We start from the raw sequence: 15,108 nt of genomic DNA on the forward strand, positions 1-15,108 counted from the left end.
GTAGCGGGCTTCCCGGGACATTACATGATTACATGCTCGCTATTAGATTTTATTCATAGTTGCCAGGCAGACAAATAGGCTCAGTAGTCTAGCAGTCTTTTGAACAACAACCAGAGAAAGCCAAAACCCTACTCAATAGTAACTTTCGCAAAACAAACGTTTTTATTTGGTATGTATACTTACACCACAGTGCTGTTGAATTCACAAAACTGATTGGCCCACAGGTTCATAGTAATGCGCACATTCTGTTATGTTAGCATTTCTATAGTAACAGCTCATTCACAGCAACTTGGACGGAGCACTACATAAACAGATTAAAGTTTTACGTAACAAAGAAAAATGTTGATATGGTGAAGCTTTCTTGAACAAAGCGTTTGGTTAACATTTATGGAAGGAGTCTCCAGTGTAAGAGCTTTGTAACAGTCAGTAAGTTTTATGTGAAATTCTTCAGGAAATTCTTAAGTGTTTTTTTTTTTTTGGTAACATGACAAGCTGCGTTTTTCATTGTCAAAAAAAAAAAGCTGGTGAAGGAATGAATTATTATATCTGATATAACGTAAGTGATATAAGTAATTTGTCTCGTGGAAGTAAATTGTCTCGTAATATTGTGGTCCACAATATTAAATTAAATTAAATAACTATAAACACTTTAAAAGCAAATACTTTTGTAGAAAGGAATAACGACTAGGAACAATGATTTGTCCCCTACAAGGGAATTTATATAGTCATTTGTAACAGTATTAAAGCACTTATCTAGTGAACTAGCTCATAGCTACAGAAAGTCAGCTACCATTTGTTATCCTGGACAATTAGGTTTCCGGGCATGGGACAGGGCAGCACATTACAGCATTCACTTATCTGTAGCCTAGCTAATACATTTATGTCAGATAGAAACTACTTCTCTTAATACCGTTATCAAGCAAAGCAAGTGCTCCATATGATAAAACCATCAAAAAGTCAGTTCAGTAGAGGTCCGGAAAAATACTTAGCCATTAAAGTCTTATAGGATCGTCTTAAGCACACAGTGAACGGCTTTGGAAAACAGTTATGCTGTTTCCTTTCACATGCGGAACTAATCGATTGTCCAACACCGAGAGGGAAATGTTACATGCCGAGCAGAACACCTTAACAAATTCATTTGGGAAATCGATCTGAAATTACATCTACGCCGCAGTCACATTATGATTCCATTTCACTCGCCACCTGCTTACTGCGTCATAAAACTCGTCGTGATGTTAAAACGACGTGAATTTCCCCTCGTCGCATTTGTGCAGGGATCAGTGTCAGCGGTGCTGGAGTAAAGGTCAAAAGCAGGCAGGAAGCCCTTTCCCCTCCCTTCAATCCCTGCTTGCTGCTCTTCCACATTAGTGCGCCAGCCTGCTCCTGGCTGCCCATTAGCTGTGTGACAGATCTCTAATAAACACAGCCTGTCACCTCTGAAGTCTGCTGCACATTTCCTGGGCAATATATAAAGCCCGCCGCCCCCCTTCCTTGCTCTGCCACTAGGCTCAATAGAGCTGAAACCTGATTTCTGTCTAGCAGCCTGGCAGCTGGTGGAGCTGAAAATTCCCCTGCACCCAGATAGCCCTGGAAAATACATGAATATAAAAAAGGAATCCATGAATAAATCAAAAGCACTCTCTCTCTCTTTTTTTTTTTTTTTTACTCTCCCTACGGATGAGTTTGGAGGCAGAAAATGTAGAAGACAAGAAACAAGGCCACTATGGAAAGAAAAAAAAAGGAAAGAGGCAAGGTGGTCAAAAAGCTTTGCTATCCAGCGGGTGTATTAAAAGATGAATATGTGCCCTCTGACAACAAAAATGCATTTTTCAGAGTTCTTTCATTTCTTGCTCAGAAAGCCGAAGCTCTCGAGGTTGTGCGAAGTGCCGTGACAAATGGACTTCCTTCAATCTCGCCTCCTTAAACAACATCTCAGTGGAGTTATTCGTAACAAACGTATTTGCTCTGTGCTGTAAGAATATTACTACTCTTTCTAGCTTCTGGCGCTTACTGATCACAGATATGTGCTGCAAAAAAAAAAAAAAAAGAAAAGGAAAAAAAAAAAAAGCAGAACGCTTTAACAAAATGCTACGCCTACGCAACTAAAAGAAGGCTTTCATCCAGACTTTTCTGCTTTTCTGGAAAGCAGGGCCGAATTAGCATAAAGAAATCCTTTTGACATGAAGTTAAAAACAGACATTCAACTAAAACAGCTGGAAAACACAGCATTGTGTCAGCCTTGTAGATTGAAATGTAGCAGCTGTGCTCTAGACATCAGGGACGTCCTGTAAAACGTGCATGTTATATCACAGGGCGCGCTCGCTCGGACATGGGAGAAACGTAGATTCGAATAAAAGAGGAAGGAAGGAAGAAATGCAGCCTTTGAAGGGCTAGAATGCAGTGGAATCGCTGACTTGTGCTTGTAATATTCACACATGGCTGGAGCCACTTGTCAGGATGTCTGCTGTGGTGGCAACTGGCCAGGGGTGACCTTCAGCTGAGCGGATGAGATGACAGAATAAAAGAGATATGGGAGCCTCGTAAGCAAAAGCCCGGGCGCTTGTGCAGCCTTTAATAGGCTCTTATTAGCCGCTGAATGGGAATTTCATTTTCAGAGCACCAAGCTTTTGCTCTCCTAAATGTCAACAATTCAGGCAGCGGAGAGCTCCAGCGCCTGATGGATTTCCGCTACGGACTTGCAGATGGGACTTTCATGTAGACCTCCTTCAATAATAATCCCGGCCTGGCTCTGAGACCGTGAGCATCCCCCTCTTTGATTGCCAATCCATACTTCCTGCCTTCTCTGTTTTTATGAGCTGAAGAGCCAGGCTTGAGTCAGATCGCCAGCACGGATAACATCCTGACCCTAATGTTGGCTAAACTGAAGAGGAGGCAGGGAATGGACAGAGGGCAGGACACGACTGCGGTTCCTGCATGACCGTAACTGGCCTGCCAGGTTATCGCTGCGCATCTCATTCCTCTCTGCACAGCCAGGCTAAGGTCACGTCTCTGGAGAATGCAGGCGGCTTACGAGAGAATGAGAATGAATGAGGTGAAGTGGGCTAGACACAAGGTCAAAATGGACAGAGAAATCCCCATTAGTGATATGAAAAGCAGGTGGAAAATGGAGAGTGCTTCCTGTGTCAAAGGGGTCGGATTGTGTTGAGGCTTTTTTTTGTGCTTTGTGCTTTACTCACGTGAGCCTCAGCTGGACTCTTTAATAGATAGCTTTTACTATAATACCTGGTGACATGGTGCACATAACTCACACTTTATAACACAGTTTGCAGGTCAACAGACAACAGATACAAGCACAAAATAAGTTTCATTCTATATACATAAAAAAGAAAAATAAGGTTTTAAGGCTGCTTTGAAACATATTCAAAATACTTTCGGTTTGTTTGCTGTTTGGTTTGGTTTGGTACTGCAAATAATTAAATGAATCAAAAATAAAATTGGCCAGGGGTTGTGTAGGGCTGAAAACATACTTGTAAAACTCATTCATTGATTGAAAGTACAACACTGAAAAAGGTAAACAAAAATCTCCCAAGCACAGAGAACACGGAGCCAACTCTAAATAAATGATTAGACAATTTTCTAAATAAGAGTTTAGCGTGTTGCAGCCAGAGTTTTTCTCTTTGTTTGTTGGTCCGAATATCCAGAACATTCAGGTAAGTTATTAATATTGTAAGTAAGGCTATTACAGTAGATAAATATTGAACGGTTAGTCCATTTCACTGAAACTGACTAAATGCTGCATAGGTAAAAGCATCCTAAAATAGTGAAATACATATCATAGTAATGTAATAGTAATAATGCCAGTAATAAGGCATAAAAACAGATCATTTAGTACGCATGCAAACCAAACCGAGGAGGTCCATTCCCCCAGCCGCCCAACAATCTCATCCCATCCCTAATGCTTACTTAAGACAAAATTGATAACATTGCTAAAAAGTAAATGAAACAAGCTAACAGCATAAATGAACAGAACATTCTAGTTTTTTTCTATGCTTTTACAGACCAGAGAGACCACAGTCTCACCCTCACATTTTCTACTGGTTCACAAAACCCATGTTTGGAAAATTCAACATCCAAATTTCACTTAGATAAAGTCGTTGTGAAGTGAAAGTAAGCACTACCAGAAACAAACATGCATCTTTCTCATCCTGCACCTTTTCCACGTCAGCGAACTGGCTTTTGTGCCAGGTCATTTTTATTTCCGTTGTTATGTCTGGGTTTGAAAAATCAGAAAATCGCTGTATTCAGGTGTCTCCTGTTCCAAGAAATTCTCCATACCACGAAATCAAAAATTGCAAATGCCACAGAATAGACTTTGACACCTCTTAATGACACTGAGGCACCTCTTAAGCTATATTTCCAGGAATAGTAATAAGCTTAATAGGCCTACCATTAATGGAAACATCATGCCAATAATTAGGTTGTCCAATGTAACCCAAGTGAAGAAGAAAAGCCAATAAAGTGGAGGCAAATTTGTAAATTAAGTGTGAGAATTTGAATCTTGAGTATATTCTCATGTAAAAGTGCAGCAGTTCTATGAAGTACCTCATTTACCTAATCGATTTCTGGATAATACACCACTCTGTATTATTATATCATTTAGCTGACACTTTCACCCCAAATTGAATTGCAGATGTCAGCTGCAAGCCCAGCCAACCAGCACTGGCTTTGGATTAAGTGCTTTGCTGAAGGGTGCCTTGCCTTTAATAACTTGGTTCACAGCCAAGTTTCTCAGAGAATCATCATAATCATCTCCAACAAAGCAGCTCTACAAAATATGCACTTCAATTTTTACTATATGCTTGCTGTCTTTTGGTATTTTGGCAGACTGGTACAGGAAACACAGCACAACAGTATATGTAAATGATCGTAATTACTGTTAGGCCATTACTTTTAAGTATTTCTTCAGTATAATATGAAATAAAATTTAGTGACTGGCAAAGAAGGAAAAATAAAATGCTAGACCAGACGACGGTAGTGCAGACATTGCCGGTTGGATTGTACATAAAGCACCAGGCTCTATTAGCATCGTCCTATTAGCATATTAGCTCCATCGGACGACATTAAAATATAACAAATTTCAAAAGTCATTCTACACTGTGCCTGTGTACACCCTATGTAGAGAGCAAACAAAGTGTACAGGAAGTCATACTGGATTTAGACAAATTCAAAATGGCGGATTTTACTTGGATAATGGGTTAGAAATGTAAATCACGTGGAATCATTACTGTGTGTATGCAATTTAAAAAAAATTACCCCAAAACTAGGCTTGTGTGGTATAACGATATTAACATCCCTACATGATATTATTTATTATTTATTCTGATTAACTTATTTGCATTTTGCCTAGGATGCTGATACGAGTTATCGCTCTAAAATTTTGTGAACAATTTTGTCACAATCTTGTTACATAAGAATCAGAGTGTATCAAAAGATAAACAGAGATTACAGTAGCAGCAATCATAAAAAAAGTCATCACACCAAATGGAAATAAACCACAACACTGAGGGTGGATTATAAAAGGACATACATTTCAGTGGTCACGGGTTAGGTCCTTCAGAATCAATGCAGCCCTTGTCCATGTCCTTACTGCAGCTGGCTTGGCCTTATTAATCACAGCAGTGGTTCGTTCTAATGAAACTATATCATAATAAAATAAAAGCCATTGCCTTAGCATACTGACAGCTGAATTTGTGTAAAATAGTCTTTTTTTTTTTTTTTTTTGCAGCCAGTGATAATAAACATAATAAACACAGACAGGGATTTTTTTCCTAAGGGCGTTCTTATCAGATCCGACAAAACCAACAATACACTTTCCCATAATTGGTTGATTTAACTACAAACCCAAAACATATCCAAGTAAGTTCCGGTAGCATTAGCATTACACAGGGTACAATAAGGCGTGCGAACCCTACCCATTTTATTTTGTAATCATGGTGTAGAATATGCCCTATGTATGCATTTAAAATTCGTTAAATGAGCTAGACTTTAAGTTGTTGTTTTTAAGTTAGGAATTAAATAGTATTTAATTCTCTTTCCCATATAGCAGTTACGGTTAATGTAGAGCAAGACTCATCCACCAAGATAATATAAATGTACGAGTCTATGCTCCTTTTAAAGGAACGGAACATAAACCATTTGGTCATTGGATTTGAACTAATTGGGTGATCCCAGGGGAACCAGTAGGTTTTCATAGCTGATCTGTCGTTATCACTCAAAAATAGGCCAGGTGTTATGAACTCTCCAAGATTAACCAACACTTCCTGGAAGCCCCAGCTTCACATGCTCAGTGAGCTCAGTGAACAAGGTCCTTAACCTTAACCTGCTCCATGGGCACCGTATCATGGCTGACCCTGTGCACTGATCCCAACTTCCTAACAACCTGGGATGTGCGAAGATAAGAATTTGTCAGAATGTGAGAAATAAAGGCTTCTCTCTAAAATAAATGCTCTCCCTCTCTTTCTGCCAAGGCAAATGGAGAATATTTTGAGTTCATCAAGAGAATATCAGTATATGTTCGAATTAGCTAACATTAGACAAGTACAGGGATGCCACTGAGATATTTAAGATGAGAATAGTCAAACACTTTTGGGTTTTGTTCAAAATAGAAAAAAGGATGAAGATTTCCACCCAAAACGTTTTTAGGCCATCATTTCAGGGCTATTACACTGTTTGCGATATTCTGAAATGGAAAATTGCGAGAAGGGAAAATTCAGTATCACACAAGCCTAGCTAAAGCATTGAACAGTAGAATAAAATTGTGACCTTGTCTCTGAAGTCCGCCAAAAGAGGGACATTTAAAAAGCGGAAAAAAATAAACATCGTTAGTTAGTGAGTACACTACTGAAGATTGCCGATCTGGAAGAAAAGTGATTCTAGCAAGAGATATTAATGAGGACAGTTCTGTAATGGTTGTGTTTGACCAATGAATGCTTTGCAATAATTTTAGCTCCACCCATATGTCCGAGGTCAGCTTGCATGGGCAAGAAGGGTAATCAAATTCAGCATGGGTACGCAAATATGACACAGGTGGAAACAGTGAAACAGCTCTCTCTCTACAGAACCAAAAGTTGGACTGGACTTTTGGCTCGACTCTTGCCCATGTATAAGGAGCACTACAACTTACTTTACACTTCTAAAGGCGCTGCACTGATATTAAGGAACCTGAAGCTCCAGCTGAAAACTCAGAGCTGTTAGCAGGAGTAAAGGCGTGAATGACTACCATCCTGATCTACAACCACTTCACACCCCATTTGTTCTACGAGTGTTTGACTACAGCTAACGATTAAATGTGTGCTTGTGAGCTGAAAAACCAGCCTTTTAAAAATGATACAATAAACAAAGTAAGTGTAGAAAAAAAAGCATCATTGGAAAGAACAGTCTCTCCACCTGTTTTTAAAGATAAAAAAAACCTAAGTACTCAGAAACATGGATAAAGTGGAAACGTTGGCATATGAATAAGGAGAAAACATGATCAATTATGAGAGTCTGACTTAGATTTTTAAAAAATATATTAAGACATAACAAGCACTCATAAAACTCTTTCACTGGTCAGAAATATGCCGTCTTCTGCAAGGTGTGTGTAGAAATCACAAAAATCACCTGAGCACAGAAAACATGGAGCTGGCCCTAAATCAATGATTAGATAATTATAGAAATAACTAGTTTCATTTATGTTCACTTTTTGCTCAGTCCAAATATCCAGAACATGTCGTATTCCTGCAGTTCTACAGCTCTGTCCTTTGGTTCAGTTTCTTCAGGGTCGATTCAGAGTTGAACTGCTTTCTCACTGCAACTGAACCGCGTTGCGCTAGAGCTCATTTGGAGCTCGGAATGATATCACCTCTCTCACACGCCCGTGGACCGGTTGTTTTGATCCGTACCTGTGTGTAATTGCTGTGTTCTAATCCGCGTATTGTGCCGCGTCAAGTGGGCTTTCACTGCATATGTGTACGTGGTATTTATTATGATAAAATGCACATTTGGATTTAAGCTTTAGCATTATTTCTGTAGAGGAGATAGAATTTCTATAGATACTGTATGTTTGTAGTAATTATAATTGATTCGCACAGGATAAGTGATATCTGTACACATCACAGAGATGGGACTATCTTCCTGATGCACGCATGGTTGCCATATTTAAAATTCCATGCGTACCACACACACCTCATTTGAATACAAACTGTTTGTTGTAGCCGTTGTGCTTGATCATTAGTAGGTCACATGAAAAACATGTATGTAGGCTCTACACGTGCTAGGAACTCAGTAACTTTTTAAAAAAAAAAAAAAAAAACAACCTTTTGTCAATTCTCTGACACATCCTTTCAAATGTTACAATACTTTCAACGAGAGACGATAGAAACGAGTGCCTCCAGGAGTGTCTTAATAATGAAGAAAAAGCGCAAAATGTCCTTTCCAACTGGATATAACGGAATCTATAGCAACATGCTAATTCAGACGTGATATACTCTATATTACCGGAGTTTATTCCTAATAGTCATTTTATATCTTTCCAGACACCCAAACGCTAAGTCCATACATCACAGTTTCGGATTCGGACGGAACTAAAATCCCAGAGATGCTCCTGTAATAATTACATTACCCCAACTCCATATGTAAAATGAATCCAAACCAAACAGACTCCTTTTTTGTGATTATGTAAGATTGCTGCCTAACTAATGATTCGCATTTTCTTTGAATAAAACCATTCCTAGTATCATATGGACCCTCCATGCTGTTTTACTGTATGTAATATCTTTCATGTATTAACAGCTAATCGCTGACACATTACCAAGAAAAACACATATGTGAAAACAGCACTCAACACCCCAGGGTGTTTAATTTATTCAATATTAAAAGCGTGACGCTTCAATAACAGCTCTAATACACCGCGCTGCAACACAGCAACACGCTCATGTGTATTTCACTGAAGGTGTTCGCTGTGGTTCCAATCCATCGTGAGAAGACTGCAGCTAAACCCTGCCTGCTCCCCTGGGCAGGAGCTCAGCAGTATCTTACATTAACAGATGGGCCTCGCAATACTCTTGAGCTTGTGTGTGTGTGTGTGTGTGTGAGAGAGAGAGAGAGTGTGAGCACAAGTGCATGTTTATGTGAATGTGAACAGAGAATAATGGCTTCTAGGACTCGGGGTGAAACCGAACGAGTCATCAAATGAAAGGCACAGGCGGGACTTACAGATCTTGTGTTTCCCTTTCATGGGGAATTTCACCAGCAGCTCCTGGGGGTTGGTGCAAATGAAGACGAATGGAGAGGCGGACTCGTCGCTGTTGTGAGGATACTGCAGAGACACAGAGAGAGAAAGAGAGAGAGAGAGGGGAGAAACAATGAAGCTGGTTCAGGAAGGAAAGGCTTTTCAAGCGTCGTAATTGATAGAAAGCACGCGGCAGAGTTCGAAATTGACTGACACTTTCATGAGAAAGGTGACATCTATCTAATCTGTCAGGGTAGCGCTGTGGGTCATCTTATTTCCTCGCCGCTATCAGATGGTGCTGTGATTGCATCTTGGCAGTCAGGAAACACAACACCCTTTTTTTCCCCCCCCTCCCGTGGTCTCTTAAAAGGGAGCTGAAAAAATGGTTCAGGGCTTTTAGTAGTGCTATACATGCTGAACATGTACCTGTGATGGCTTCCTATAGCTGAACAAACCGTTTTGGTATTGTTATACCATTACAGTAAGATTGCTTATTACAATGCAAGCCTGAGGAAACAGACATCAGCTGCCAAACATTTCACTATAAAAAAACATGGCAGCCGTGCGAATTCCTGTTAGCGAAATCTCTGGTTTATACATTCTTGCCTGGCCTGTAGATAAGCAAGCGTTTGGAATACTCCAGTGTTTGATAAGGTTAATCGGAGCTGGCAGAAATTCTGAGGAAAGACAGAACAAAAGCGCAGTGTGTGTGGGTGTGTGTGTGGAGGCTGAGGCCTATTTAAAGGGTGACAGACTGCTCGATGGCTCAGTGAGAATAATGGAGCATCAGGCTTTAACAACAGAGAGATCGGCTACTCTTTTATAGCCTCTTTTTATTGAATCCGGTGGCTCTGCCTCAATCCCCTCATTTGCCATAAACCACTGACTTGATTGATACTCCATATTAATCTCAAATCAAAATGCAGTTAATGCTTGAGGAAGGGGGTCGTGGTTAAAACCTAACTATGCAGGACTAAGTATTTGGCTAGGCTAAAAGAAAAAAAAAATCTCATGCATACTTTGAATAATCAGACAATTTGTCAGTTAAGGCTCTGCTTTCCATCCTCGCCTGCATAATTAGGATTTAGAGCTGTGGAATTTAACTGCCCTAAATCCCTATCTCTGTGTGATTGCTCCAATTACATAATAATTGAAAAAGCCTGTAATATTTCACATTCACTTTAGGCACATGCATATCAGTCATTTAGTAAAGTTATGTGTAAATGTTTTGGTATTGCAATCCGAACTAAAAATTCCAGCCAGATTTGCAAATGTTTCCCTAGTGCTGAGCTTCTTCGTACTCACGTGCAAATGTTGATCACCTGGCACAGCGGATTTATGTTTAGTGACACTCACAAAACTCTTTGCTATATATAAAGCAAAACTCACAGTGAGCTGAAATTGACAAATTGGCGTGTGCTAAATCTTCCAATAATGCAGCTCAGCCACATCAGCTACCATTTGTCTTAATTTATGCACTCGTTTGGGATTGCTTTCTTTCAAGTTATTAATACAAAATGACTGAGCTTCACAAAAGAATTTTAAATTCCAGTGTGCAATTGAAATAAATAAGCGATTAAAGTTCTCTTTGGATTATTCCGTTTACAAAATTACAGTCATTCATTGCCAATTATATGATTTGAAGCCGGTCAGTAGAGGTTCACATTTGTGAATCTCCTTAAACGTGAACTCGAACTCGTCCTGTAGGATACGAATATTTTTCCTGGATTTTCATGAACATCACGTTTTTCCTGAGGACAATTTACGAATACATTCGTATACATCCAGTTTGTAAGCAAGGCCCGATGAAAGTAGGATGGCAGGATGGTCAGATGCAATCTGAACTAAGGAGCATTTCCTTCAGCCCACACTCTTTTCCAACTAACATTGGACACACACTGAAAAAGTCAGCGGGCAAAAAACAAGGATAAAAGACAGCTGCAACAATCTGCTGACAAGGTGCCAGATAATTGAAAGCACCTTATTTTTTCAGTGGCCTGGGACGTTGGCAGCATATCACGGCAATAAAGAACAGCGATGAGAGATTCATATTGTCCATGCTGAAGTGTGGCAGGCTGGGAGAGTGACCCTTCTGCCAGAAACACCATGGGACTAGAGAGCCACGGCCCACCCATGTCCACGCAAAACAAAGGCGGCTCAGAGCCTTAACCAGGCGGAGGAATGATGAATCCGAGGACGGCTGCCCTGTTCCCTGCGCCGAGCCACAGCTTTTCAGCTGCTGTCCACAATTAGGAGGCGAGACGAGCAATCTCCCCCTGCCGTGGCGCAGTGCTAATGGGGCTGTGTGGCAGCCGGGCCCGCTTGGCTGCACTCAATCTCAGCCAAATAAAAAGGGCTTCATTGGCACTAACTTCCTGATTCAGAGGGAGCTCTGTCTATGTGTCTCTGTCTGTGTGGAGAAAAAAAAGGAGAAAGAGAGAGAGAAAGAGGGTAAGAGAGCGCAAAGGGGGGGTTGAGCTCAAAAACAAAAAGGGCTCAGTCAGTAAGTTGTTCGTAATGGGAAAAAGAAAGCAGATCAGCTCCTCTTACACAAGCCTGTGGGAGGTTTTTCTTTCTTTTCTTCCCGAAGAAAAGAGACAAAGTCCTGTGCTGACACACAATCGAGATGAAGAGGCCTGTTTCCAAAATAACACGCCGCGACAATGTTCATTACAGGATCGCACAGGCTGCATGCAAATCATTCATGTGTAAACACAAGAGAGCATGAATGAGGGTGAAGGAGAAAATAAAGAATCTGAGCAGGTGATATCCTCCAAGCCAGAGGCCACATGGGAGCTACAGTGAAAGCAAACGCCAGGCTGGCATTCCAGCTGGGACACTTAATAATGAAAAAGAAATTGCTACTGGATATATGACCTCGCTCTCTGCTATTATTCTACAGTAACAAAACCATCCGGCTTATAAAGAAGAGACAGAAAAAAAGCAACTTCTTTCACTAAACGAATAAATCAAGCATTGCACCAGGGCACCAACAAACCAGTCTAGAAGTATTTATTTTAGCCAATCAATCAAATCGATAATTAAATCCCCAGTTACAGAACATGTACCTATTATACCACGGCACTGTTGAATTCTCAAATCTGATTGGTCGAAAGCTCTGATAAATCACGTGTTTATGTTAGTGCACTTGTTCTAATATTGTTTCTATAGTTACAGCAAAAGTCACCTAAAAATAAACAGATTTTACAAAGCAAGTTGATGTATAAGCATTGAAACTGTGATGTTTTCTATAATGTAATGTCTACGTAAAATTTATGAAAGGAGTCTCCAGTGTTAGCTCTTTGTAACAATCAGTAAGTTTATAACCATGGGCAAGTTTTCAAGACAGGAGTTTGCACTTTGCAGTTTCTTGGTAGCATGACAAGCTGTGGGTTTTGCTGTTGTGTTTTTACGATGTCAGTAATAACATAAAGGGAACTCTAACTGTCGTAAAAGTTGCGATAAACGTAACTACAAATGGTTAAAATATGACATGACGTTCTTTAATAAAATAAAAATTGTAATCATTGAGAAACTGCTGTGGTATTAGAGGAATAAAACATGACAGAGCATGGAATAGTGGGGAAGTGGAATAGTGGCATCACATCACCCATGGCATTGATTACTCTTCCTATAACAGTACTCCCTGTTGTATTTCAATACTTACTTAATAAAGGCTAAATGCTCATGGATAAATAAATAAACCTTAATTTTAACATAGTGCTTCAAGCTACCTTGCTTATTTTTTTCTCCGCAATAAAAGTTTTGCTGTAATTAATATTTCAAGCGTCTCCTTCAAATACAGAAAGAACTGGTGTCAAGTTGGAGTGCGCATTAATTATACAACACTGTCCAACACTGGCCCTGGTGAGTTTACATAATTTATTCCTCAGTCACGAGGAAATGCATGTCCAGCTATTAGAGCCTCACGGGCTGCCACTGTGTCAGTCAATCTGCCTGCAGAACCTTGGCTTAATGCATACCGAAGAGCTACCATGTGCACAGAGGCAACCATGTAAAACCTCCACGAGCTGCTGGAGCTCACAGGTACTGGGTTCGATAAAAAAAAAAAAAAAAAAAAAGTCACTGAATAGCTGAAAAGCTGGTTGAATTGTACCCTTCATACTCAACTTGCAGTCAGAGAGAATAGTGGCTAAAAAAAAAAAAGAGGGGAAAAATTACGATTTTATGAGGTCATTTATTTTAGTGGTTAGAGTCGAATATGCCAAATGTTTTTCTCAGTTCCAGCCAGTGGAGTTTTGCGTATGTATGACCTCACCTCTTGCCACAAACAAGACCTCCTCAGAGGTGGCCTGAGACAAACTTTAGACACAACAACCTACTGTGCTTCTGGAAAAGTGCTCACCTTCCATCTGGTTCTGTCTGTCACGCCTGATGTTCCCTCTGTTAGAAATGTCTGTTAAAGTTAATCTGGTGTTCAGCCGTGTACAAAACCAGAGTTAACAGTCAATGAAAGCTGATGTGCCTGGCTAAGCCTCTTTGTGTAAAATCTGAGTGGGTTTCTATTCGAGTGGATTATGAGATCACACTGAGTGAAACGAACATAATTGACAAAAATAACATCTTGACTTGTTCTTGAAACAAGGCTGGCTGCGGCAACAATGCGAACCATCAGCCTTTTGAAGAGCTCTACGCTGAAACTCAATGAAAATCACAAACCCGCAGTGTTCCCCTGGGGATTATCAAAGCCTATGCGCTCCATCTGGATATCAAAGGATCGACGGAAAACTCAGATTCGAACGTGATGCTTGTTTTAAATAACTCTCATCAGCTGCAAAAATCTCAGCTTAGCCTTTCAGCACAGCCTTGGTCAATAAATATTGTATTCAGAAGTGAGGGGGCAATTTCAGGGCCGCAACCACAGTTTTTTTTTAAACCCTGAACCCCCAATGCGAAATAAGAGCCATGTTTATGAGCGTGTCGGTGGGCCAGGGTGAATGTTTGCTTTGATTGCGGCCCTGGAACATGGCCCATCTGTGTTCATTCAGCTCGGCTGGAAGCCGTTGCCCCCCAGTGAACTGCTGGTCGCTCCCACAAAGCCTCACACAAGGGAGAGCGAGTGGCTGGGGCAGGATGCTTTCTATCCACATCCCCCACCCCGCCCTTCTTCACCTCATTAACCAGAACAAGGCTAGGCGAGAGGAGCACACACAAGGGAAGGCTCTGCATTCCAAGAGTTAGCATACAAAAGTCTTGGCTAGACAGAGTAGAAGAATCAGGACGCCTTGAAGTCTGCAAAGCGGTATGATCTTGTACATGGTGATATCTCCATCTCGATATCTTAAAAGCTATGTTTGCAGGCTCATCTTCCAGACAGGAAATAGTGGGAAGGATGAAAGCAGAGCCTCCGTCTGAGAAGTGAGCGTGGACTTGGCTGAGAGGGACGTGTGGATCCAGAGAAGCACGATTGAGATTGTACGCTCTGGCCCAGCAGGACTCTCTACTCAGCCTGTCAGGAAGATGGATGCCGTGGTTGACGAGGTGAAACCCGCACAGCCTGTTCCGAGCTCTGACTGACAGCTAGCTGCTTTCTGTAGCAAAAAGCTTGCCTTGGAGGACGACACACTCAGCCACATTAGCAGTGGGAGTACCACTGGGACTGCCACTAATGATGGAGTTGTGGAGTGGAGGACAGGGCCATGGTGGAACAACACTTCAGCAGTTCACCAGGACTCCCCAAACAGCTGCTGGTCTCCACATCACCTCGGTTAATTAGGCTGAGCAAAGCTCTCGGATTTTATATCTACTAAAAACTCTTAATTTATATAGAGCCAAAGCCCAAGGACATTCACAAGGATCACATTAAGTAATACAAGCAACCCAAGATAAATGTAATGTAGAACACACGCATAGACATT

The 15,108-nt window shown here is 40.8% G+C and overlaps 1 protein-coding gene across 2 annotated transcripts in view; it reads right to left on the reverse strand.

The window, feature by feature from the left end:
- Window positions 1–15,108, reverse strand: part of trip4 (thyroid hormone receptor interactor 4) — a 58,422-nt gene that overhangs the window by 23,831 nt on the left and 19,483 nt on the right. For both annotated transcript variants that reach the window (XM_053238172.1, XM_053238171.1), the window contains exon 12: window positions 9,214–9,316. In XM_053238172.1, coding sequence (XP_053094147.1) covers window positions 9,214–9,316 — 103 coding nt within the window. The remainder of the gene's footprint in view (window positions 1–9,213; window positions 9,317–15,108) is intronic.

Source organism: Pangasianodon hypophthalmus, chromosome 11, assembly GCF_027358585.1.
Source record: "Pangasianodon hypophthalmus isolate fPanHyp1 chromosome 11, fPanHyp1.pri, whole genome shotgun sequence".
NCBI lineage: Eukaryota > Metazoa > Chordata > Actinopteri > Siluriformes > Pangasiidae > Pangasianodon > Pangasianodon hypophthalmus.